We start from the raw sequence: 26,188 nt of genomic DNA on the forward strand, positions 1-26,188 counted from the left end.
ATGCCCGAGAGCCGGACCCCAAGACGTGAGCATCAGCCTGGAAAGCACCAGCACAGAGCTGGCAGCAGCAGGGCTGGGCTGCTCAGGCACTGCAGGGAGCAGCAACGAAAGGTGGGCTTAAAATTCAGCCCTCACATGGCTAATGCAAACCTGGACTTTTATGCATAAATCTTCCTTGTAGTCAGGCCACTTCCTTTCTGAAATACAAGCCCTTCCATGACAGCAGCTCTAGCTCAACCTTCAAGGACCAGCTGGCTTTTTAAATTCGTGTTCTTCTTCCCCCTTCCCCGTACAGGCGCCGTGCAGCTGAGCCCTCTGCCCCTGCGGCCGCACTCCTGAGGCTTTCCGTGCCATGGCTGGCACAAGAGAGGGCACCTGCTTTCTCCCTTGCCACACAGCAGGCTCTGCAGACTTCCATTTTTAGCACAGATGAATCACGTTTCCCCTGCTGATGGCAGAGAGCAAAGAGCCGAGCAGCCCCCAGCACCGGCATCGCTGCTGAACGTGAGCGGTGTCACTGAGCAGATGAGGATGGCTGGGCGGCTGTGCCTGGGGGCACGGGCAGGAGTGGACAAGGACAGGAGATGCTTCATCCAAAAGGTTTAGTTGTGAATTCATATTGTCATACTGGCTTTTTGGCAAGCGTTAGGATGAATGTTATATGTTACATGCTTTTGCTATGTCTTTTCTTTCTCTCTTGCTAGCAAGTTTTAGGTGAAGAAGAATTTTGGATGTTAGGGCTGTGTCCCTCTGTACAAAGCAAGATGACCCCAATGGACAAGACAATGGGGCCCAGGCTGTTATCAGCACTGACCGCTTGCAGAGGAAGGAACCCCAGCCCAAATAAAATGGTGATCAGAAGAAATCAAACTTCTACGGCTTCTAAAAAGGCAGAACTGGGGAGTGGTCATGCAAAATACTTCTTGGAAAAGTTTGAATATTAAACCCCCTCAGCAGGATGGGATAAAATGAGTGTTCCAAAGATATCAGGTGTGCTCTTGGCAGCACACCAAGGCACCCGGCCATTACTCTTTGCTTTATTTTCTGTCTCTTATTGTCTTTATCAAACCTTTTAAAATTTAACAGGAGAGTGAACCTCGTTTTTCACAGTTTTGACACGTCATGTTGCTGGATATGTCCCTGTAACACCCCTGCTCCCTTCATTTGCCTTGTGGGGGTTGCCAGTGTTACGAATTCATATTGTGATATTGGCTTTTCGCAATTATTAAGATGAATGTTATATGTTATATGCTTTTGCTATGTCTTTTTCTTGTTTTCTCCTGCTATCAAGTTTTAGGCGAAGGTCAAGAAGAATTTTGGATGTCAGGGCTTGGTCCTGTCTATACAAAGCAAGATAACCTGCAGGAAACAGATGATGAGGCCCAGGCTGCTATCAACACCAACGGCCTGCAGAAGAAGGAATCCCAGCCCAAATAAAAATGTGATAAAGGGAAATAAAATCTTTAAGATGCATGCTCTAAAAAGGCAGACCCAGGGCATAGCCATGTAAAATACTTATTGGAAAAGTTTGAATATGCATTAAAACCCCACAGCAGGATGGGATAAAAGGAGTGTTCCAAAGATACTAGGTGTGTTCTTGGCAGCGCACCAAGGTACCCGGCCGTTTTAACCCTTTGCTTTATTGTCTTTTTTTCCTAATTGTCTTTTTGTTTATATTAAACCTCTTAAAATCTATTAAGCGAGTGAACCTAGTTTTTCACACCAGCTTCTGCACTACCAGCCAGTTCTTCCCTGCTCCTGCTCTCTGCTTCGCCCCACAGATTTTATTTGCAGCAGCAGGCGTGTCATAAGCACCAGCAGTGCAAGTGGCTTCTCTCAAAATGTGGCAAAAATAGGCACATTCTTGGAGTTCTGTGTTTAGTATACCACCAAGATTTCTCCCTTCCTCAGCCATTAGTGCCAGGGAAGAGGTCAAGGAATTTATACCAGTACTGATGGGGTTTTTGACAGAGAATTTTCTTTTACACTTCTCCCTTCTGATCCTTCATTTGGTTCCTTACTACCACTGGTATTTTAGATGGGACTGCTTTGGGGTCAGGAGGTACTCCATCCTGAAAACTGAAGGAAACTCTTTGTTTTGCTACAGCCCAAAGTCTGTCCCAAAAAAACAGTCAGCCTAGGAAGAACCATGAGGTGCCTCCTAATTTTTGACTGTCAGGTCTTTTTAGATACAATGCCTAAATCTGGCAAAAAGAGTCAACACAGACATTTTTGATATTTAACACCATAACCAACAAAATAATTGTGTTTAAAAATACCTTGTCATCATTTTTTTAATAGTTTAGTTCTAGATAAACTCATTTAAAATTCAATAATTTAAAAAAAAATAGTATTTGTGCTTTTCTCTTTGATCCACTCTTTTGCTTTTCTTCTGCTAGGACACTTACAAGCACCTTTGTGTATTTATTTGAATTTATTTTCTATACATTTGGGGTAGCTTTGATACCTTTCCATTTGTTATGAATACCCTGGATTGGGTGTTCAGCCTGGGACACCTGCAGCCCAACTCTGGCTGTACACGTGTGTGCATGATGCACGTGTGCACAAGAGAAGCCTTACGTGTGTGTCTGAGGCAGGATTGTCTGTCTGCTGCATGATTGTCTGCTGCATTGTTGCTGGCCTGAGGTCACAAGTGCAGTGAGGAAGCGCTAACATCAGCAGCCTTGTGCCTGCCAGGTTTCCTGAAGCCCTTACAGCTGAGCACTGGAGACCCGACGGGCTCCAATCCATATTCACTTGTTTATTTTCTGGGGGAAGGTGGGAGCTAAACTACTCTGATGTCTCTTTACATTTCAATCAAATCACATACTTCAACACATTAAATGGCTCCAAAAAGATATTGATGGTATTAGAGCACATGCAGTGCTCCAGCAGGAATCAATCCCTTCCTTCTCTGACAGACAGAAAACCTCCCCATAAACAGCCACGTTGAGATCCTGCTTATGTTTTGTAATGTTTTGTACAGTGATTCCCATCAGAAGCCATCTAATCTTTATTGCTGTTAGTTTTCAGAGAGCATTTCCAGTACCCCATAACTCAGACACCACCCCCCTCCCAGTTTTGCTCTTTATCCTACATCCTTCTGTGAGGAAGGGGATGGTGAGAGGTGTCCGGTCCCATTCCTGACACAAGCAGACACAACCTCTTAAAACACACAACATGATTTTTTTTTATTTGTTTAATCAGTTTACATTCCACAACTGACAGTTTACTTATTATTTTTTTTAATTTTCCATGAACAAGTTGTTTAGTTAGTTACCAGACAAGATTTTAATTGATGGAAATACAGTATTCTGTGCCAATCTGAATAAAACCAAAACCAAAACAAATCAAACAAAAAGGAAATTGTAAGATGTAGCCAGTTTTTCAGCAAAGTCCTGTGATGCTTTCTGCAACTCTTGTCTTTCAAAATTATAGGGGTTTGTTCATTCTCCCTATTAGTTCCCTGACCTTAACTCTGCCAGTAAAATGTTCCTTCAGGGCCACAGTCCTGCAAACACTGATGCACAAACACAAACACCCGTGTATCTCCAGATTAGCACCTTGGATTAACAGAACAAGAAATTTGGGGGTGTTTCATGTTTAAACAAATTCTGATCACCTCTGCTGCAACAGATTACAGGAAGAAATGGAAAAGTACACTACACTTGATGTCACACTACTTGTGAAATTAGCCACCACACGCATATCTCACCAGAAGAACCTAACAAAATAGTCAGTGGTTGTTGATGTATTGTTAGCACCGATGGCCACAGGAGCCACTTCGCCCCTTACAGCAGCACAGAGGTCCCAACCTCACAGGACATGTCACTCTCTATTACTTCTGACAACTGGATGTTACTACTCAAAAGTCATAAAACTCTGTGTGTATTGGCTAAAAAGCGCTCCACTTGATTGAGCAGCTGCAAACAGAGCTCAAATATTCTTTACAATGCCCAAACCATAATCAGAAATGGATATGGTTTTGGACTTTTCAAAATATGTTAAAGTTTTATATATTTCAATGTAATTCCCATCTAGCAAAGCACTTAGGCATGTACCTAGCTTTAAACATGACAAAAGCATCCTTAATGGGAAATTTATGCTTGAAATTAGGCAAGTGCTTTGTGGGATCTAAGCTCTGTAGCAGTGCTCTGAAGAAATCAGGATCCTGAGTGTCCTAATCCTGGCTTTCCCATTTACAGCCACCACAGATTTGAGTAAACCCAGCTGCAGTCTGGATTTTCAAAAGTGCTAGAACGAGAGGGCTCCACCTGCAGCTGGTAGAACTTGTGAGGGGGCATCAAACCACTTAATAGAAGGTCTTTTCCCAGGCTTTTGGCTTCCCATCTCCAAAATGGCTATAATACCTACCTGCCTCAGATAGGTCTGATGGGACTCATAAAATTTTCTATAGCGAAAATACGCCAGATAAATGTGATGTATTGCTGCATTTCTCTGAATATGCCTGAGTATTGTGTCATTCTGGGTCTTTCTTAATCCAGCTTTGATGTGTGTGTGCTGCACTTAGAGGAAACATAAACAGCTGGCCAAGATGACAAATGTCCTGTACCAGTCATATTATTTTACTTGGGAATGTCCTAGGAAAGTGCTGACATACTTCAATTTGCAGGCATTTAAGTGAATTATTATCCTAAGCTTCCCAAACTGTCAATTAGAAACAATGATGACTGCAACTTTCATCATCATCAAGGATGATTATGGGAACAGCTTCATTTCTTCTGAGCAAGGGAAAAAAAAAACCTAAGGAAAAAAGGACCAATGAGAAAGTCAAGAAAGGGAAATCCTTCAAAAACTTCTGGCCAGTGTGGTAGCATGTGGTTAAGCTGAATATTACTTGGGTCAGCAGAAATCCTGAAGAGCAAATATCTTTGTGAGATGTGTCCACAGTGGATGGTGGGGAGTCCAGTGTGTCTGGTTTCTCTCTGCTCCTTGTACCCAGCACTTGTGCCCTCACATAGACGTGTTTTGCACATCCACACACATTTCCCATGGGCACAAGTGGGAGAGTGAGGGTCAGACCCTTGCTCTGAACTGGCCCAGAGGTTCATGAGCAGCAGCAGAGCTCACAGGGGAAGGTGACACTGGAGCTCTGGTGTCCTGAGAGCTCCACCCATTCTCCTTCCTTACCCCCAGGATCACCCCACTGCCAGGCACTGCTCTGTCCCCTGGAGCCTGGGCATTTGCTCTCTGTGGCAGGGTCACAGGAGTGCTTACAGCTCTCATTAGGACGTGAGATGGGTTTTTTGAGAGAAAGTGGAAAGTTATCCAAGAAGATAATCCAAGTGCATCATGGGGGTGGGAGGTCAGGCACACCCCCCTTGGCAAGCCACATCTCGGCAAAGTGAACCCAGAAGGGAGGAGAATGTGCATGGCTGTATGCCAGGACTGTTGTAAAGAATGGGAAACAAAGATAAACTGGTATGGAGTCGCCCCTTAGAACCTCCTCCCATGTGATGCTGTGCATTGACTTTTTAAAAGGAGGTTTTCTTTGACACTAAAACTCTGAAAAACCTGCAAAATCCTTGCGGGACGCTGTGAGTCAACAGTTTAAAGAGCAACTTTTGAGAGTCCCACATCCCAGTGCCTTCCTCATCCCTCTCACAGAGAGGGAGGGCAAAAGAGTGATGATGAGAATTTAGGAACATTCTAAAAAATCTTGCAGAAAATGGTGCTGCATCCGTAAATTTGATATATTCTCAAGCTCCTTCTCATTTCCAGAGTTCACTCTTAAAGCCTTTATTTCTTTATCACAGACATCTCAAATAACAAAACAGTCACATATGCAAGAGCTGGTATGGAATGAAATTTAGAGAAAAATGTCTTTACAGGAAGTATGTCTGTATTCTTACACACAGGGAGGAAAAGGAAGAGAGGGAGACAAAGATACATATCTTACTCCTCAAAAAAGGGAAAGGGAGAACAGGAGAATAATGTCAAGATGACACACTACAGCTTGGGCAAGGTAGTACCATGCTGAAAAATAACATTTGATCCCTGGAACTCAGCTTTATCTTCCACTTTCTAACTAAAGCCTTTCCCTAAGTACTAGTACACAGTATTGGATCTTTATTTTACAATTCCCTGCAGGTCAGCTGAAGCGCCTCTTGTCAAAACCTTAACAATATTTTTAAAAATAAAGTTGTTCTGAGAGATGGGTGAAGATTGTTGAGTCACTGACTTAAATTTAGCAGTAGAAACAAATAGTAGTGACCATAAATTGGTACAAGATCCAAAGTTCACTTAGCCTTAGAGTTTTCAGAAATCAGTCTAATTTCTCCACTCCTCTGACTGTTTCTTTTATTCAGGTAATATATGGGACTATACAAGAGTTTCAAAGTTCTAATACTAGATTAAATTGCTGGTCCTTCTAGGTAGACTCGCTATCAATATGCAATTCCAAATTTTGGCTCTGAGAGACTCACCATGAGATGGAGATATATGTTCAGTCTTGTCAAAGCAGCTTTCTGAATAATACAGCCACAGTTCATCCTCTTTTTGAGTCCTCATCTTGGTTTTTCTGAGGACAAGAATAATCCCAACAATAAGGGATGAAATTGCAATCTCTTTAATCTCCATGTAAGCTGTTTGTAAAGCAGTTATTAACATTGAAAAAAAGAATATGAAACTACCCAGACTGTATCTTGGAGGAGAATTTTTTGATTATCACTACCAGCTAGATGACTTTTTCAGTCCAGCTTGGGGATAAAGCAAGAAAAGTAACCTTTGAGCAGCTCAGCTGTTCAAACATTTAAATTTACTCTTTGAACTGCTTCAGCAATGCGCAGGACTGGCAGAGAAAGGTGAAGAGTTCGGACCAAAGACCTCTGACCTCCAGCACTGGGTTCACCCAGGCATCTGTGCCTGGAGGCCATCACAAGGCACTCACCTCAAATGCTATTTCCAGGGGTTGGGACAAGCCCTATCCTTTGCAATCATGTTGCAGTTTGGGAGGGGAAGGCTGTTGTGAACATCTCCTTTTGTTCCAACTGGATTTCGCAATTAAAACCTGTATTTTACAGGTGAACCCAGGCCATGCACCCAAAGCACACAGACATGGCTGATCTCCATATGGATACTCTTCTGCACTAGGTACCTGGTTCACCTCCCCAGGATTTAAGATCTTTTAAGATCTTTGGATCACCCAAGGCAGGTGAGCGATCATTGCATGAAGCAAGAAGGAGCTCCTAAATCTTAGATGTCAGTTTTCCTAGGTCACCACCTGTAAGCAACTGTCTCTCTTCCCTACCTGTACAAGAAGCCAAGGGAGATGGGCCCATTAACATCATGAACTCAGTTAAGTGTCTAAGGTTAATGAGGACAAAGGCAGGTCAGAAAATCCTGGCCTTTCAGTGTCTCAGTGTCACAGACCAAGGCGCTCCTCCCAAATGTACACCTAAAGAGAACAGCATCTGTACAAAGGGCCTCCTAATAAAGGACAAGAGAATCAATTGAGAGAGCTAATGCTGAACAGAAGTCCTACCATTGCTTTTTCAGTCCATTCCTTTTCCTTAAAAAAGCCCTTGAGACCCAGTTCTTTGACTGGACGTACGTGTGTGGATGTGCATGCCATTGGCTTAAGTGTGGTACCCCTCCTCAACTGGTTCAATGGCAAAATGAGGATTTTCCTGGGAAATAGTACTTTTTAGTTTGTTTTGGTTTAAAACTGAGATACATGAGGATTGTGAAGAAAACCCAGTCCTTTGCCTGAAAATCTGTACATTAACCTCAGGTTATTTCAGGCAATCATGATGATATGGATATTTTTCATAAATTTACAAATATATATACAAATATACACATATATACAAGTATATGTGTGTCAGCCTATGGGCTAGATTTAATAATGCTTTATTCCAGCCACACACAAGTAAAATGGTTGCTTTTTACAAAAAGAGATTGGTAGAAAGTTGGAGTGACTTAGCAGTGACTTTTCCTACATCTATGCAAAAGATCCTTAAGTGGGCTGACATAGAAGTGCAGCCCCCTTACCCAAGTCCCCTCATCACATGTACATATAAATAGGACTCAGTCTTACATCTGCTAATGAAAGAAATTTCTCCTTGATCCAAATGACCTGTAATCAAAGAGGATTTTAAGAACTGAAAGTTCAAGCCCATTTTAGATACAGTTTACAGTTTTGAAAGTTGTAACATCTGTCATACTAGGCCTCAAAAGGCTTTAAAATAATTAAAGTTACTGCAGAAAAATACCTTCAAAAGTTCCCAAATATGCTTTTCTGTGTAAGTAAGGGAAATTTTGTCCTGCAAAAGATCAAACCACAAATACATGGATTTAAACACTCTAAGTGATGGAAATTGCCAAGTAAAAATAGTAACAGTTTAAATGAGATATCTGGGATTGCTGTTGGTGCCCAGGAGTTATAAATAATTCAGTACGCTCTAACTGAACAGTCTAAGGCTGCACTTTTGTTGTTCTGATTACTCGAACCTTTTTCTTATGATCTACATTGTTAATGAATAGCTCTTTGTAAAAAAAAAAAATACAGCCTTATGCTCTACAGACAGAAGAAAACTCTTCTTGAGATAAAACATCATGAGAGTTTAAGCAAATTAGGAGTGTGTAAGTTTTTTTAAAAAAACATGTAGGCACCAAAAGCACTTAGTGTTTTACTCAGTGTCTGAAGAGGAATTGGGTACTGAAGCTGTTTGGTGTATCTGGCCTCAGGAGACTAAGCCATAACTGAGTCACACTCCTTGGAGTCTGCATAGTTTTGAAACTGGGGCAAAACCCACAGGTTTTTGAAGGCTTAGCTCTTTATCTCAGCTACTGCAGAACTGCTGTTGCTGCTTGAGTATTTCTGACCCACTGGCATAGTAATGAGGCCACTTGAAGGAACTGCCTTTACAGAGATATTCCTGTGTCCTACTGCTGCAGGTAGGGCTCAGACCCACGGGATGTGAAGCTCCCTGCTCTGCCCAGAAGCTTCAACCACAGTCTTTGTGCTGCCAACAACCTGCACAAGCCCTGTGCAGGCTCAGGGGTGTCCTGCCATGGCACTGCCTCTTGGCACGGTGGGATCGCTACACTAGGGGATTGTAAACATTCCTGATTTGGAGGGGATACACTGGAAACTTTTCCTTAAATAGCCAATCACTTTTTGATGGAAAATACCAAATTTATCCCAGTTGTACTGTGCTTCCTCATGCATCTCCAGCAGAGAGTTTGCATGTGATCTGCGTGCACAACCCAACAGGGACACAGATGGCATCTGAACTGCCTTGCAACTCCTGAGTTAAGTGTAAAAGAACAAGAACAATCATGCTGCATTTTGCTATATATTTTCTGCTTATATTGGACACTTTTACAGGTTCCTGGCATTCACATCATGTGGGATGTGCACGTGTGTGTTTAAGGAAAGAAGGGAGGGAGGGTGCCCATTTATATACACCCTATGCAGGAACACTTTGGAAGTCACTTTTTGCCACTGTGCAGGAGTGTTAATCAGTGAAGGAAGAATATAAAAGTGCAGTCCTATAAGGGACTGACAATTCCTGCTGCTAATGCTGAGGGTGACATTGGAGTATTCTCACAGAATTCCACCAGTTCTGAAGCAACTGCTGTTGGGTCTCCTTTTTTTTCACTCTCCCACTTTCCCCTGGGGATAATCTATCTGAGAGTGATATTTTCATTTAAAGTCTTTCCTGAGCGAGGAAAGGACAATTGATCTGTGATTCTGGAATGCTTTACTAGAGGTGACCAGAATTTAATTTCCCTCTTGTGGCCTTTATTGAGGCAGTCATCTAGACTCTTTCTCAAGTTAAATCCTAAACTTGTGCAAGGCATACTGTAATTAAATTGACAGCACTGTATCAGGCTCCAGTTCTCCAACTGATGTCAACACAAAGCTTCTCAGAGCCCCCTGGCACCAGCAGCATTTGTTGTCAAAATGTTGCAATCTCTAATTATGGCTCTGAAGAAGGCTGCTTGATTGTGGTGTTAGTGGGGCACACAGGATAGAAACCCTAAATTGAACTGGGGGAGTGCCAGGGAGGGAGGGAGGGGCATCTGATGACTTCCTTTCTAAAGCCAAAGAATAGATGTTGTGAGTGTATAAGCACACATTTCATTTTTGATGTTAACCAAGACAGCACTAAAACATTTTCTAAGGCACCTGAGCTTTCTAAGAACCTCAACAGACTATGGAATAATTGTGTTATATTCCTGGCCATGACTGGAAACAATGGACTATAAGTTTTGAGCTAAGCCCTGGTTTTTGATTTTTCACCTTAAACTGGCAAAACCAAGATTTTATATGGATCTGGAGTTAGCAATCAAGCTTTAGGTTTTTTTGATGGTTCCTGACCTTAGAAGATCACCTGTGACTAATCTTTATATGCTGTTTGTGTTTCGTGCCCATTTTTTACTCTTTGCCTGTCGTTGGTGCCTGGCAATCATTCAGAACTGTCTCAGTCTTTCACCTCGAGTCTTCCCTTGCTGGCTGGATGAGCACGGCAGTGTGGACCACGAAGGGGTGAGAAACTTGGGGGCAAGAAAATGCAGTGGTTGTTTGTGTGAATGTGCCTGAGCACTCCTGTAGCCCTTCGAGGCCTATGTAGAGATACAGAGAAGAAAGAGCCCAAATAATGTGTGTCTTTATTTAAGCTATACTTGGTAACATATTATTTTCCCTCCATTTCGCTGCTGGCAGTTAGCGTGGCGCTCAAGAATTAAGGACAGATTACAGTGATTTTCTTCTGAGCTCTGCTTATTAGTGGGGCTCCAGGGATGAGCCTGATTCAGAGGCACTGCACGGTGGGTAAATGGACAGCCATGGAGACACAGTCTTCCAGGAATGCTTGGGAATCTGAGACAGCCCCTGCACATCAATCTCCTCCTTCACCAGCTTTGTTTTATTCACCATCCACTGAACGGCACATAGCTAAAAATGGTCCCAAATGACTTGCATCCACAGGAAAGCAGGATACCTGCACTCTCACAATTCACTCCTGGGAGGATGAGGATCCTCTGTTTAGAGGACTCTGAGGATGCTATTTTTTCCCTTTCATTTTTTATTGCAGCTGGAATAACATTTTAAAAAGTAATGTCAATTTTTCAAAAGCAGTATTTCAAAGAAATTGCTCTGGTCACTGGTGGTTTGTGATCCACTTGTGACTGTCCCTGGGGTAGAAGAAAAAAAAGCCCAACTAGAAAAAGAACTGGAGGGGCTGTACTATTTAGATGAGTTTATCAGTTGTGTGTTTGCAGAGAGGAAGAAGGGATCGATGATATATACAGGTGGCTAATATGGGTCAGGAAATTTAACACACAAACAGCTTTAGCTTGAAGAAGGAGGTGCACTATAGGGTACATAGGATACAGGGCATGTGTGCTGCTGCCACATAGCCCCTTCACATGTACAGCATCCCAGCAGGGATGGACAGCAGAGCCCCTGCAGCTGACTCCTTACAGTCACAGGGCAACACAACTGAGTCACTACACACAAAACCTCAGCCTGCAGATGGCAGTGGGTTCAGCCAATTCATCCTGCATCCTTAGGATGGGCATTTTAGGGTATCTGCCTTCACTGCACTCCAGTGGCTCTGTGGTCTCTGGAGCATAGAGATTTGTTGTCCCAGAAGTGCAACCTGAAGGGCTACATGTGGGAAAGAGCCTGCCAAATATGGATCCTGCATTTCCACTTCACAGAAAGGGAAAGCAAGAACACACTGGTTCTTCAGGCTAAGACAGAGTGTCACCTTATCTACAGGGGAAGGACTGGAAAAGAAGAGCGTGGGCTGGACTCTGCAGGAAGCTGAATATCATCCAGGAAAACACATTCTTGAATTAAACAAATGAATAGTCAAATGAATTAGTCACATGCTCCAAGTAAAGCACTTGCTTAGGCACTTGGCCAGAGCAGATCTGATGGACAGGGTTAAGCCCCTTAATGCTGGGATCACTGATAACAGATTTTTAATTAGCTGCTCCTACAACTAAGAAACCACGCCCTAGTAAAAAAGCTTCAATTTCTGTTCAGGGAAAATACTTTAAAGCCTACCCCAAAATGCAGAAACTCGGAGTAGCTTCTGAGTGAGTGTGCTTCAGCTCAGGAGAGATGGAGACACTAACCATCACAAATTTGTATCTGGATGTATTCTGGATCAACCCTGCTCAAAAGACAAGTCTGAGCACACAGAAGGCGTGGTGGGGCTCTGACCCCTATCCAGGGGTATGGAAGCACATGGGACTCCTCCCAGGTCTTCGAGGAGCATGGAGGGAAATTCACAATCTCCCAAAGGGGTTCTGCCCTTACCTAAAGCAATAATGAGAGAACTGGTGCTTGGACAAGAGGTCCTTTTGGGGATCCAGCTGGAGATTAAGGTGACATGATCACCTGCTGCTACAGATGGAGATTTTAAGATGCTTCATAGCCACACAGGCCTTACATACCCTATGCTAGAGCAGAAAATCACAGAACTGCCCCAAAGATTCAGGGTGAACACTTTTCTGTTGCAAAAAAAAATAACCATAACCCTCTTCCACCACTGCCACACACACAGACAGACACACAGGCTTATATACAGCTTGTAAACCAACACCATCAGAGAATACTTCATCAAGGCAAAACTGGCTTTATGCCAGCTGCAGAAAAAAAGGAAATCTTTGAAAATCCATCAAACAGCAAAATTACTTCCATTTCTTTAAATCTTACTGCTATACCTCTTTCAAAACTGTATCTGTAGAATACACCCTGTGAACAGTGATGGACCACACAAGGATACATCATCACAGGAGCTGCTATACTGCTCTGCCTGCCACAGGGCCTGATGGTAGACTCCAGATAGGTACCTCTGTGACTCTGGTTTTCCTGTGTCACTCCAGATATCTATCTGTATTTACGTGAAACAGCTTTCCTATCACATTCAGCACTGCAGAGGAGGAAGAAAGTTTTCATTCAAAGCTGTTTTAATTAAACAGCTGTAATTTTCCTAATAATTCCTTATTAATAAGTTGTTTTTTTCAAAATTTTTCATGCTTTGAAGAAATTAACCATTTTTATAGGTTATTTTTGGTTTCCATTTATTGGTTTTTCAGCTTTCATTTAGCTCTCCAAGGCTGTTTTTGTTTTAAATTTCCTTCTTCTGTTCAATGGTAATTCATCAACCTCCTTACCAAGTAGGCACTTGCACAGTCAAATGATTTCAAAACTTTTCGAAACCATTCTATTTGAAAACCTTCCCAGAAAAAGAAATAAACAAAAAACCAAAACAAACATACAAACAAAATCCCCAAAAACAAGCAAACAAACAAAAAACCCCAAACCCCAATCTGCTTAAAAAGGAAGCTTCTTCAAAAAGCTTATATTTTCAACTCAAATAAACAAGTAATTTCTCTGGTCACATGGTCACTTCTAATGGAAAATGAAATTGTGAAACTTCAGTTGACAGGGGTGGCACTTCAGTGGGAACACACTGAATTAGCAGCTGGCATTGGCATGTTTGGGGAATCTGGAGACAGCAGAAAACAAAAGCTAGGTAGCTGAGCAAGAATGGAAGAACCCCAAATCTACTCTACTCCAACATATCCTCCAGAAACTTTGTTTCTTTGAGCACTATCATAAAACTACATGTGTAAGAATTATTTGTTAGCTGGATATTTTTAAACCAAGAAATACTGTTTCTTGCCAGCTGTGTAAATGGTATGACCTGTAAATAAATGCCTGCATTTCTGTGCAGCAGGCACAGGCTCCTTCTCCTGGTGAGATATTTTAGATGGAGAGGATGACTTTTAATTGACTAATGAGGACTGATATCATGCAGCTATCATGTAATAAAGGATTGCTGGTACTATCCCTGAATTAAGAGCTTGTTGGGTTGGACTGGTTTTTGGGAGACCTTTTTTCTTTGCCCTGTCTCCCTTTGCCTGCATATTTGTCAGTGGTGCCTCACTCCTGCACATGGCAATTCAGTCATCTTTCTTCAGAGTCCTACACCCTTGGCCCTTCTTCCCCACCTTGCCCTCAGCCACTGGTACCCTGCAAGGACCCACTATCCTCAAAGCCAAAATGCTTGTCTTCCCCTAATGGCATTCACCCACCTCTCCAGACTCAGCTGTTTGTTTAGCTCTTCTGGGATCTATGACCTGAACGATGGGAAGAGCAGAGGGAAGGAAAAGGGAGACAGCAGGAAAAGGAGTAGCAGGAAAAAGAGAAAGACCAAAAAAAGAGAGAGAGTTCCATTTGCAGATTCACACTTATATCATACAATACTTAAGCTCATGGGAAATGGATCTCTGTTCTCTGCATCTAACCCTTTCATGTCCATCTGTACACAGTTCTCCCAGATGGAGAGAGGAGATGTCCAGTGAACCAGGGCAGTTTCCAAAGACAGGATGTGGGAAGGTCTTATTTGGCATACATGAACACAATGAGAGGCATCTCTTACTTCTCTTCTACAGAAATTAGCTCCCTTTTCCTCCTCCGCAATGGCTTTTTCCCAGTTGTCTCAAACATCCAGGTGGGAAACTTGATGAAATCACATTCCAGCAAATCCCCAGGAAGGACAGCTACCAGGCCTCCCCCCACCTCCCTTCTCCTTGGTCAGTCTTCCCCTGGATCCACCATCCTGAACTCTTAGAAGCTCCGTGAAAAAAAACCAATAACCTGCTGAAATCCACCAGAGAAGATGCGCTGTCTCAGACCTGACGGCTTTCCTCACGCTTCTGCCGCTGCAGTGCCTCAGTCTTGGGCCACAAACACAGCATGGATGGTTTAGTGGACAATCACATTGCAATGTTTTAAATTTTTCTTTTTGTTAAAAAAAAAATAAATTAAGTAAGAGGGAAGAAAAAGTTATACACACATGTATCACAGCATTTTCAAAAGGCCTTCTGCCACATTTGCATTAGCAGTTCAGCCTCGGTTGTAAGCCTGGATGTAAGGCAGCTGGAAGATTAAAACCGCATTGTTGGAAAGTCCGCTGAGATGTCCTCTTGGAGATTTTTATTGTTTTCTGGTTTTATTTTCTTAGTTTTTTATTATTATTAATTATTATTTTCACTTGTTTGCTTCTCTCTAAAGTTTGGCAGGCAAAGAGAAAATGCTTTTCTATGTTTCCTCACACATTCTGTCCATTTTGTTTTCTGTGGAAAGGAGGAAAAAAAACCGACAAAACCTCAAAACCAATGACACAACAGGCTTCTGTCATTTTGTTTTAAGAAAGAAAAAGAACTTGGGTGGGTTTCTGATAATGGCCTTGAGGAGGTACGTTGTTGAAGTGGCTCAAATGCTTCATTTGTTCCTTTGCTTGCTCTTTGCATTTTCCCTTCTGGCTGCAATGGACACGCTTTTTGTGTCATTCCCCCCACACCTCTGCCCCCACCATGTCCTGTACAGATTCTGGTTCCAGATTCCCCACATGGATCCCCTGTTCCCCCTCCCAAATGGCAGTAGGTAGGTGCAACTGTAGGTTCATTTGACCTCTAAGGTATGATGCTGAAGTTAAGAGTTGGATGGAAGAGCCACGTGAGAGAAAAGCTTTCCCATCACTGTGAGAAAGAATGAAGCAACACAGAGTCCAGTGGAGATGTGAGTGCCATGTTGGACTCAGCTCTACCTTGGCACTGGCATTAATTTGAGATTTTATATATATATATAATTTTATATACATATATATGCATGTATAGGCATACATAGGCATATATATATATATGTCTCTGTGTGTGTGTGTATTTGTTTGCTATTTGCTTTAGCACACTGTCCCATTCTCAGGTCTAGATTTGGGGCAGTTGGTCCTGGGGACAGGTTGGACAGAAGGGGCCAGAGTGCAGAAGAAGCCAGAGATGAGAGTGAGGCCCAGGCCCCCCCACGCACAGAACATGGACCAGCCATAGCCATGGCTGATGTCGTCGGGAAGTCCGTACAGGTAGCGGGGGTAGCGGGAGAGCTCAAAGTTGATTCCAGCCACGCACGTGCACAGTGAAATGATGCAGAAGGTTCCTGGAGGAGAGCGGGAAGGGGAGAAGGAGGGAGGAAAAAAACAAAGAGAAGTTAGAAGAGTGATAGACACAACCCTTTCCAAACTGCCCGAGAGGAGCTGGTGCAAGCAGTAAGGAGGTGCCTAAGGGAGGATGTCTGCACAGAGAGTGGCTTCGTCTGGAGGCTCCATGGGGAAAGAACTCAGTGCCACCAGAGCCTGGAATATTGATCTGCTGCTGAACAGAGCTGTATGGGAACCTTCAACAGGAACAGTTTTTCATTATGAGCACTCCCTTGGGAACCAGAGTGCTCCATGGAACCATTGATTTTTCTAAAACTTTGCTTTAGACAAATAGAGAGTGAATAATCTTGTTTTGACATTTTTTGTGAGGGAAAAATAACCCTAAATTTTTTGTTTCACTCCAGTTTTTCAGTGATAGACTTTATGGAATATTACAATATACTTGACATATTCTGGCTCTGTTGAAATGTACATTTGAACTTATGGGGGAGATTCTCTTTATTCTTTTCTTATATCAATACAGAATTTTTCATTATGCAGTCTCCTTTTAAATATCACTTTAAAAATCTTTAAATCCTTCACAAAATTCAGATTCCGCCTCCTGCATGACTCCAGTTTCAATCTAGATTCTCTCTGCCATGTCACTGAAACCTTCAAAATATCCTGTTCTTGTTTTCCATCTCTGCAGCAATATTTCATTTCTTATTTCTTCTTGAGAACACTGCGAGGACAAACTTCATAACTCTGTCAGGTGGTGTTATGGAAAGACACACATATCAGATGAGGCTGAACCTTATCCCACCCAGATGAGTCTAATTTTGATCTTTGGCCTCCAACTTCATTGAAGCTAAACTCTGAGCTCCTGAAATGTCACAATTGCCACCCACACACCAAATAATGGGTAGATACAAATGCTACACACCTGCCGCAAGAGATAACGACTCAAGTCAGCATGAAGTTGGCACTTTTTTTTCCTCTCTAATTCCTCCCTTTGTGGGCCTCTGAATTCCCTGGAGAGCCCTGGCCACAAGAGATGACCTGCAGGACTTGTTCTGCTGGACACACATGGTCAGTCCTGCGTCTCCTCGCTTGCTCGTGCATGGATCAGTCACGCGTGATGTGTGCTACCTGCGCAGCACATCCTGCATCTCTTCACTAGCAGCTGCTGCTGAGGAATCTCTTCTTCCTGGTCACATCCCTAAACCAGCACAATCTTCCAAAGCAGTCACAGTCAGCCTAGTTTAAGTGAAACATCCTGTGTTCCGGTGCCTTTGCTTCCTTCTACTCCTTCCTGCCCCTGGCTCTGCTTCTCTTCTGCAGCACTTTTGCTGTTGTTTCTCTCCTGCTTTGCTCTTTTTAGTTGCAGGTGTATTGACTAAATGAATTTGACACTCCCCACTCTGAACACAAAGGTAAGATTATTTGGTGAATTTACATGCAATTTGGTTCAGAAACTGGAAGCATTGTCAGGAGCATACACACATCATCAAAGCATGTGAACTTTCCACTCTACCCACCTTGTTTATTTAGCAGCAACCTCACATAGGCATTAAATCTATAAATCTCTATCATGGACCTGCTGTGAGATCACTGTTATGGTCCTCTCTCTGTTCTCTCTTCTGATCACTGCTGTGCCTGTTTGGATGGCTTTTCTCCGCTATACTTTGGAAAGTCAGAGTCTCTGCTGTAAAGGTCAGGTGCCTCCCCATAGCCACTGAACAGCTGCCAGATGGCCCAGGATATCCATAAATATTTATATTACGGGAGTGCCACTGGGTACCAGTGAGGACCAGTGAGCTGCTGCAGTAGTACTATGCCTATTTCATTCCAAACAGCCTTTTTGCCCCCCATCAGCACCCCATCAGTCTGCAGTCAGTGGTCTGGATTCTTGCAAAAACAATCTTGTGAGATCCCAGGCTCTGGAGTTGTCCTATACTGCTTCAAAGCACAGAACAGGATAAATGGGGAGAGCTCCCTCCCACAATCCATTAGTCAAAAATCAGGGTGTTTGATTAAAAACCACATGTCCTTTCCTTGTTTTACTATGTCACTTAGGTTATTCAATAATATGAAGATGTCTGACAAGAATGCTGTGTTCTATGTCAGAGTGACTAGTACATTGTGGGATCAGGGAAAAAAAAAAAGATGCCTCAGAGGCACTGTGCTCTGAATTGGCTCATTTCAAATGGTTGTGGTTAGAAAATGACAGGGAAGGCCTTTCTTTGCTAGTAAGAACATGGTAATTTCTGCTGTCTCAAAATAGAAGATTGTTAAGAGAGGTGGGTGGGAAAATCTGTGTGGCCAGACTAAAGCTGCATTTGCTAAGTACAAAAGGGAAGGAAATAACTTAGGATTTCAAATACTCCCCGTGCTTGCACTCTTTGTCTTGGTGGTTCTGATCACAAGCTCTTCAGTGCAATGAGTGTTGCACACTCTTTGTATTTGAACAGTGCCAATATATTGGCACTCCACCTTGCCGAGGGTATTCTGCCCCTTAACAAGGGAACAACAGAGAGGACCAAGTTACAACACTAGAGAACTAAGCAAATCACAAGCATGAGACTTCTCTAGAGAAAGCCTGGGTTCTTTCTGGAGAATGTGCTAACCCATGATGACAAATAATGACTGCCATGCACAATGTCACAGAGTGCAGAGTACAGTCCTCAGCCCATCACCCCCCTCTGCCTCTGCAGGATGTCTTGTACGACACAGAGTTATCTGTCTCTCTGGCACTCTTCATTGCAGACACAAAAAATGCCATTTTACGCCATCTAGAAAAATCTTTATGGCCATTTTATGAGTCCTATGTGTTGCTTGTGCTCAGCCAAGCAAGGAAGTTCCTGCTCATAGTTAATCTGGCCTCTCACCAGGAAGGCTACTGATGAAAACCAAGTAAGGTTCCTACCTCTTGACTGTTCAGTAGCTTTTCCTCATGAACTGGCAATCATAACACAAAAGATCATCCTTGCAAATTGCACAGTTGTTGGCCATTGTAGTGGAAGAGTCATGGGTAAAAGGATGCAAAACCTGAGCTTACCCGTGGAAATGAAGCCTCTGCTAGTCCAGGTATGACATGGAGCTGAGGTGGCAGGAGGAGGGAGGCTGTCACTCCTACCCATGACACTCTGCACTACAGACACGGTTCTTCAGAGGCAGCAGGACTGCAGGAGGTCATGAACATTCCCAATCCTACAATCCTTTTCATCCCCAGAAGTCAAACTGAACCCATATGCAGTTTCCTCTCAAGTTTTTGCTGTCAGTGAGGTATCCTCCTACATGTGCACTAATGCCCCGGATCCCCTGGAAACTGCATTGAAACAAACTTCAATTTCTTTGTGAAAAACACTCCCCATAGCTGTGATTCAAGCAGATGACCAGACCTGAAGGCTGGCAGTTCAGCCATGGCCCTGATGCACAAAATGTGAATGGCAGGTGGCAATAGGAGCTTGCTGGTACATGAGCTGCACAGGGAGATAAAGGCCATCTCCTTCAGCAGCTGAGGGGAGCAGAATTCACAAAGTTCTTTGTGCTGGGATTTGCACATTATCCTCCTAAGTGAAACTTAATGAACGAGACAAGGCAACAGTGGGATTTTTGACAGGTAATTCATGTGCCACTGCAAAATGCTTCAATCATGTGAGAGATGAAATTTCATGTAAAGCTGTGTCTGTGCCAGAGAAACTGCTGTTTGACATGTAGTGAAACCTCCATCCTGATTCCTTGTCAGGTGGCCTCCCTTCATCTTGGCCTGGTTCTGACAGTGCCTGTCCTGCTAATGGGCTGATGATCATCAGTGGTTTAAGAACCTGAGCTATTAAATACCTCTTGGTTATCTTGTGGCTATCTTTCTTATATATTTCAGAATAATATAAAACCTTACACTGACTGTCCCTTTCATTTAGATTGGAAGGTTTTTTAGGACAGAGATGAACTTATTTGCTATATATGTATATAAGATTGGGGTCCTGCCATCCTTGCTGCAGGGGGAGACATCATCTGAAGAGGGATGGCAGGGAAAGGTAATATCAGTGTTGGTCAAAGCCTAATACCATGTGGATTATGAGTCAGAGCCTTTTGCTGTAGCTGTTTTCAAGGATGATTATATCAAGCAGTGCCATGGGCCTCTGCTGCAAGGAATTAATTTTTTCTTTTTTGTAAATGTCCCTTTCTTTCCAATCAGCCCAGCTGTGTGAGGGTCTGCAATGCCTCCACAGTTTTTAAACCTCACCTCCAGGGGAGACCAAAACTGCTTGTGAGTGAACTGATTTAAACACAAACAGGCTCAAATCATCCGTACCAAATCTGTTTGAATTTTCCCTAACGCCAGTATCCCCTTGAGCAGTGTCAGAAGCCACGTCCTTCACCCGCAGACCTGGTTCCACTTCCCCAGTGACAGAGCTTGTGGGATTTCCCAAGGTCCGTGGTGTTTTGTGAGACAAGAACTAAGCCTTTCTTAGATGCACTGCAGATGAAGGTGAACCTTCGTGGTGCTAGGCACAAACAGACCCAGTTGGCAGGAGCTTCATCTAAACATCCTCATCTTTATTATTAGGGAGGAGGGGTCTGACTGAAACCTGAAGGAGACATCACCAATTTGAAGGTATGGGAAATCCAAAAAGTGAGTAATTAAAATGATCTGGGCACCAAGCCCATCTCTGAGACCCTCCTCTTACAGATCATTTGTCTCATGATTTGGAAATAGCTTCTTTCTCATCTGACAGAATGATGTTCATCATCTCCCTTCCCCCCACAACGGATAGAAATGACTCACAAACTGTGCTGTCAGATGTACAAAGTAAACAACCCCAAAAACTGATTCTTCTTGCCTTCTGTTATTTTTTAAAACATATAGAAATGTCAAGTATTACTTATAAATTAGTAGATAAAAAAAGAACCACGAAGGTATGGATTTTAAGATGTCCTTTGAAACCATGCAGCTTTCAAATAAACGTAAATCTCTGCCTTTTAAAGTATTTCTAGTAGCTTCTTGTGGCCACTAATGTCTTTGGAAGGAGTGCTGTTTACTTAATTATCATCACTTTCTTTTATTATAGGGCTATGGGAGAAAAAAATCTCACAAGTGAAACATTATCTTTACTTTCTCTCTGCCCTACTAGCTTTTACTATTTTCAAGGTACATCAAACAAACAAACAAACAAAATTAGGTCTGATCCTAAAGTGGAGTGTGTAGCATTAACTATTTAACTTATATCCCAATCAAATGAAATTATTAAAAAATACACCAAATTCCCTCCCAATACAGTGATGACAAAAGCCTTTTGGAGGGAGGGAGCAGCTTTGCAGTAAACTCCTTCTGTGCACGGATTAAACGCCTCAGCAGCACGCAGCTCTTGAGAACACTTTATTGCTCTGTGCATACACGCACAGAATATAAATTATTGCTTAATTATGTACTGTTCCAGCAGAAGCAGCTTGCAGCATCACCAATAGGCTGCAGAATAGCAAGGGGTTTACTGGAAAATTGCCCTTATGAAAAAAGCGGGGAAGGAAGAATAAATCTGACTGGTGGAGGAGATTTAGTGCTGTGTCCTTGTGAGATTACATCCCCACCTGGGCTGGGATTTAATGCATTTTTATCTTATACCATGGACCAGATAAACTGCAGGGTTTGTCGTGATATTGCATTCTAGCCACTCTCAGAATGTGGTTTGCATTTGGCCTCCTGCTTCACAAGGTGCCAGAGGTGGCCAGCACATGCCAGAGCTGTGCGCCTGCTGCGCGTCACCTCCCCTGTGTGCCTGTCTAGGGACTGCTGCTGCAGCAGCTGCAGTGTCTTATGGCACCAGAGGATTGTGTGTGCTCAGCCACAAGCCCAAACACTTCATGGGGACCATGCTAGGCCTGTGTAAATCAGTATCTCATGTACAGGAGCAGTGTTACAGCAGCTGAGGGCTGAGTCCCAGTTTGCTCTGCCGATACGAGTGTCAGCCCACGTCTCACACTGCAGATTTGCACTTGGTGACATTTCTGTGACCGTATTCCCTCGGGGCATGGGGCGACACAGGGAGTGGACACCCATGCTGTGCACAGCTGCAGCCAGTGAGCTACAGCGATGAGCAAGCACTCTCTGAAGCTGTGAGCTGGCACATCAGGCAAAAAACACTATTTAGCTAAAGGCACAATGGTTTGATGGACTAGGGAGAGAAGAAAGCCTTCAGATCAAAGCCTGAGTGAATAAACTTCTGAGTACTGTAGCAGTGGTGATTCCTATGACCCAACCCAAATAACCTAGCAATAATAAAACGGGTTGACTACAGCCATTAAGCAAACATAACTGGTCATGAACTTAAAGCTACAACACAGGAGACAGCAAAAATTGTGCCAGTTGTAGTACTGTGATATTATTCCAGTTTTACTGGAGCAGAAAGAAAAGAAAGGACCTCAGTGTCAAAATGAAGAAAAATCCTAATCCAGGGTTAGAAAAATTATCCCATCTGCGCATTGGCAAGCACCATGCTTGGCAACATTCAGAGGCTTCTGGCAAGTTCTCTTATCTTCTGCAGTGTGGAGCTCACAGCATGACCCAGGAAAAGGCCAAAACATTAAACAGAAAGAGGCACTGGAGATCTGAACAAACTCAAGTGACTCCATCACACCTCAGGTTTGCCTCAGATGATGACAAGATATTTAGTAACAAGCTGTACCTTAAGCAGGTGCTTCCCACCCTAGGCATTTGTCAAAGCTAAAGGGAAACTTGTGGAGTCAGGTTGGGTTTGCCTGGTCACAGGACATGTCCTGTAGCATCAGGAATCTGTGCACCACATTGCATCTGGTCTTTTGGTAATGAGGTCATTGCACCTCTAAGTATGTAAGACCATTTTCTTCCAGTCAAAATACTGGACATCCCTCAGAAGGAGCCTCAGAGGATCTGTGTAATCTTTTTTGGCAGGAAATCCTATATTGCTGAAAAGTCCACTGATAGATGTTCTTCAATACAAGTGAGACTGGAGAACAGGTACAGCACAACTAAATTCAATGCAGCCTTATTCCATATTGCTTAATGTGTGCCACTATAAATACTCCTAGAGGGAATACTTTGAGGTCTAAAAGGACAGTTAGTCACATGCTTTTTTAATCCTTTTATTTGCTGAAGGCAGTACTAAAAAAGCCATTGGGAGCTTGGGGTGATGGTGGTGGCTACCTCATTTGGATATTTTCCCCTTTAGGTGCTGGAGAAAAGCTTATCCATTTGTTTTTGTCAGGTGACCAAAGGACTCTTTCCTTGTACAACTTTCAGGATCTTTACTGCAAAACTCTCTGGGCTCTATTACAGTTTCCCTGAGCTGACCTGTTAGGAACAGAAAAATCCTTTCTATATGTAACTGATACAGTTACTGAGATAGAATAGTCAGAAACCAAAATAAGATGCAATTTTGTCTGATCAACAAGAACCACTTGCTGCTTTACCTGATGAAGTTTACCTCATCCACATAAATGCTTGCAAGCAACAAACTAGACTGACCTAGTTTGTACAGCCCTAAAGGATCAGGCTGAAATCTCCTTTCCTGTTGCAGAGGAAATACCTGTTCATCCTTGGTAACCCACACAAGTGCATTGGCATGACTGATCTCTGTATGCCCTGGAAGAACCAGGCTGGGCAGAAATGAGGAATGCCCTACTCATTTATCACTTTTTTCCAGGTCCAATTGCTTTTTAAATGCAGTTTCCGGTGTCCAGTTAGACTCTGTCCAGGCAGATTAGACCAAGCGGGTATGACAGTGATTTGCCCAAGGGGAATATTTTTTTCTCAGCTGACAACCTGAGGAGCCAAGAAAGCAAATCTAAATCTTGCTTCAGCCCCTGCATTTAACAAAAAGGCTTGCCACACACAGAAATTTCCTCCTCATTCCCTCTGTAAAATTTTCTTTGTGTCTAGCAAATCATGCCAGTATTAATCTTCCTTCAGTTGCATGTACAGTCTTTCCTCTTTTATGCCTTGCATGCAAACAACTCAGCAAAATTTCCTTTTAAAAATACCAACCCAATAATAAATGCCAGTTTTGTTTTGTCTTCCTTTGGCTTTGGTGCATCTTGCCATTGGAATGCAGAAGCCAGCAACAGATCAAAGACCTAGTGACATTATTAAAGGATAAGGGACAACCACTGAATTTTAAAACACACAGAACTTGTTTTCTAGGGCTGTCTGTGGGAAAGTACTTTGTATTTCTATGGAATCTGTCTCCTCTGCTTTATTTATACTTTATTTTACCTTCTGTCAGCTCCCCAAAGACTTACTGACGTCCCTGAGAAGCAACTTGATTGCATGCCCTTCACGGACTACGCTGAGTTGTCCGTTCTCGTAACTTTAGAAGGTACTGATGCTTCTGCCAGTACCTCCCATCCTGGTCAGGGAGAAATTACAAGCCTGTAGATCTGACTTAAAATGAACACACAGAGGAACATGAACAGTTCTTGCTGAAAAGCCAGATAGAGCTGACTCCTTATTTATTTTATTAATTTATTGCACACAAAGTTCAGGGAGACAGATTTGAGCTAGGAGAGAAAAACAATGAGTTTAGAGGTGTGCATACACTACTTGCTCTGTCTTTTGCTCCAGACTATAAGATCTCTTCACCTCATTGAAGAAGCTTTTTCTCTCCTTCACCTAAGTTCCAGTGCTTTCCTGTGATCAGGTACAAGGCTGGTGGAATTGTATTGGTATTTCTTCCCCCACAGCCTGCAAGTGCACATCTAGGAGCACCAGAAATAAGCCACAGGAAAAAAAAACAACCCACAACATATTTGAAGGTTAACTTTGAAGTCAGCTGATAATGTTTCCATGGAGATCAAATGCTATGGAGTTGACAATGAATTCTCTTGTTGAGCTTTTCCTTCCAGGGGGGAAAAAAGCCCCAAAGAACAATACTTCAAAATGACTACACACTGCAGTACAGTTGTGTTATTGACTTGCAAAAAAACCACATCTATATCCCTCTGTTTTCTTACAGAGATGTTAACTCTTAGGTCTCAACATTTCAATGCCAGGTGTGCCAGTATGCACCTAGAGAATCAGATATATTCCTGAGGTACTGGGAAAAAATAGCATCTAGTGAAAATAATATTCTGTGGGATAAAAGATATAACTCTGCATTTGAACGCTGTAATGAGAGTTATGATTCCCCTTGAGGAGTATTATAACATGAAATTATAAAAGAGTATTTCAGTTGCTGATATGCAGTGACACACTGATGTCTGTACTATGAAAGTGGGTGATCTTTCATATTTCCAGAGAGTATCCTATTTCCTTTTCAAAATGAGTGCCAGCATAAATAAATAAATGCAAAATGTGTTGTTGGTGCACCAGAGAGCAGAGGGAATTACTATAAATAAAGATGTAACACGGACCCCCAGCTCTGCCCTTTCAGCCTTGTCCTGCCATCAGCTGAGCAACTTCTTTCTAGCTGGGAAATAATCAACAGGCCATCTTGGCATTATATTAACTCCAAAATATGGCAAAGGGGATGTATGTCTGCCTGGTGATTTCCTAAATATTTATTTTTTGAGTGAGAACAGGAAATTAGCATTCAAAAGGCAAGTGGAAATAGTTGCTAAAGGCTGATTACTAATGGTTCACTGGTCTGGATGATGAAGCACTTCCAGTTCTATCCCCTTATCAGGACATGTGTATATACAGTGAACTTGTATCCATACATACATGCCTGGACATGTACCTATCAGTATCCTAGTTTTGAAAGATGTAAGAAAAGAAAAGGCACACTTGAGACTTCAGAAACCTGGCCTAAAATGGGACCAAGGTACATGACCTGCAACCAGGTCTGTGAGAGACACCACAAACTGTGCAGGGAGAGATGTTTTAAAGGAATAATAGGATTGCTTGGGTTGGAAAAGATCTCTAAGATCCTCAAGTCCAACCATTAACCCATCACTGCCAAATCCACCATTAAACCATGTTCCTAAGTACCACATCTACACATCCCTTGAATGCCTCCAGGGATGGTGACCCTTTCTCTGGGCAGCCTGTTCCAATGCTTGACCACCCCTTTGCTGCAGAGGATTTTCCTGTTATCCAATCTAAAGCTTCCCTGTTACAATTTGAGACCATTTCATCTTCTATTCCTTGTTACTTGGAGATGAGACCAAACCCTTCATAGCTACAATTTCCTGTCAGGTAGTTGTAAAGAGGAATAAAGTCTCCCCTGGGCCTGCTTTTCTCCACAGTTAGG

The 26,188-nt window shown here is 42.8% G+C and overlaps 1 protein-coding gene across 1 annotated transcript in view; it reads right to left on the reverse strand.

Annotated features, from left to right (window-relative positions):
- Positions 1–3,166: 3,166 nt before the first annotated feature.
- The window catches only part of LOC107204406 (transmembrane protein 178B), a 31,176-nt gene continuing 8,154 nt past the window's right edge, over positions 3,167–26,188 (reverse strand). The window contains exon 2 of the mRNA XM_015627463.1: positions 3,167–15,982. Within this exon, the coding sequence (XP_015482949.1) occupies positions 15,732–15,982 (251 nt within the window). The 3' untranslated portion in view covers positions 3,167–15,731. The remainder of the gene's footprint in view (positions 15,983–26,188) is intronic.

This window comes from Parus major, chromosome 1A (assembly GCF_001522545.3).
Source record: "Parus major isolate Abel chromosome 1A, Parus_major1.1, whole genome shotgun sequence".
Lineage (NCBI taxonomy): Eukaryota > Metazoa > Chordata > Aves > Passeriformes > Paridae > Parus > Parus major.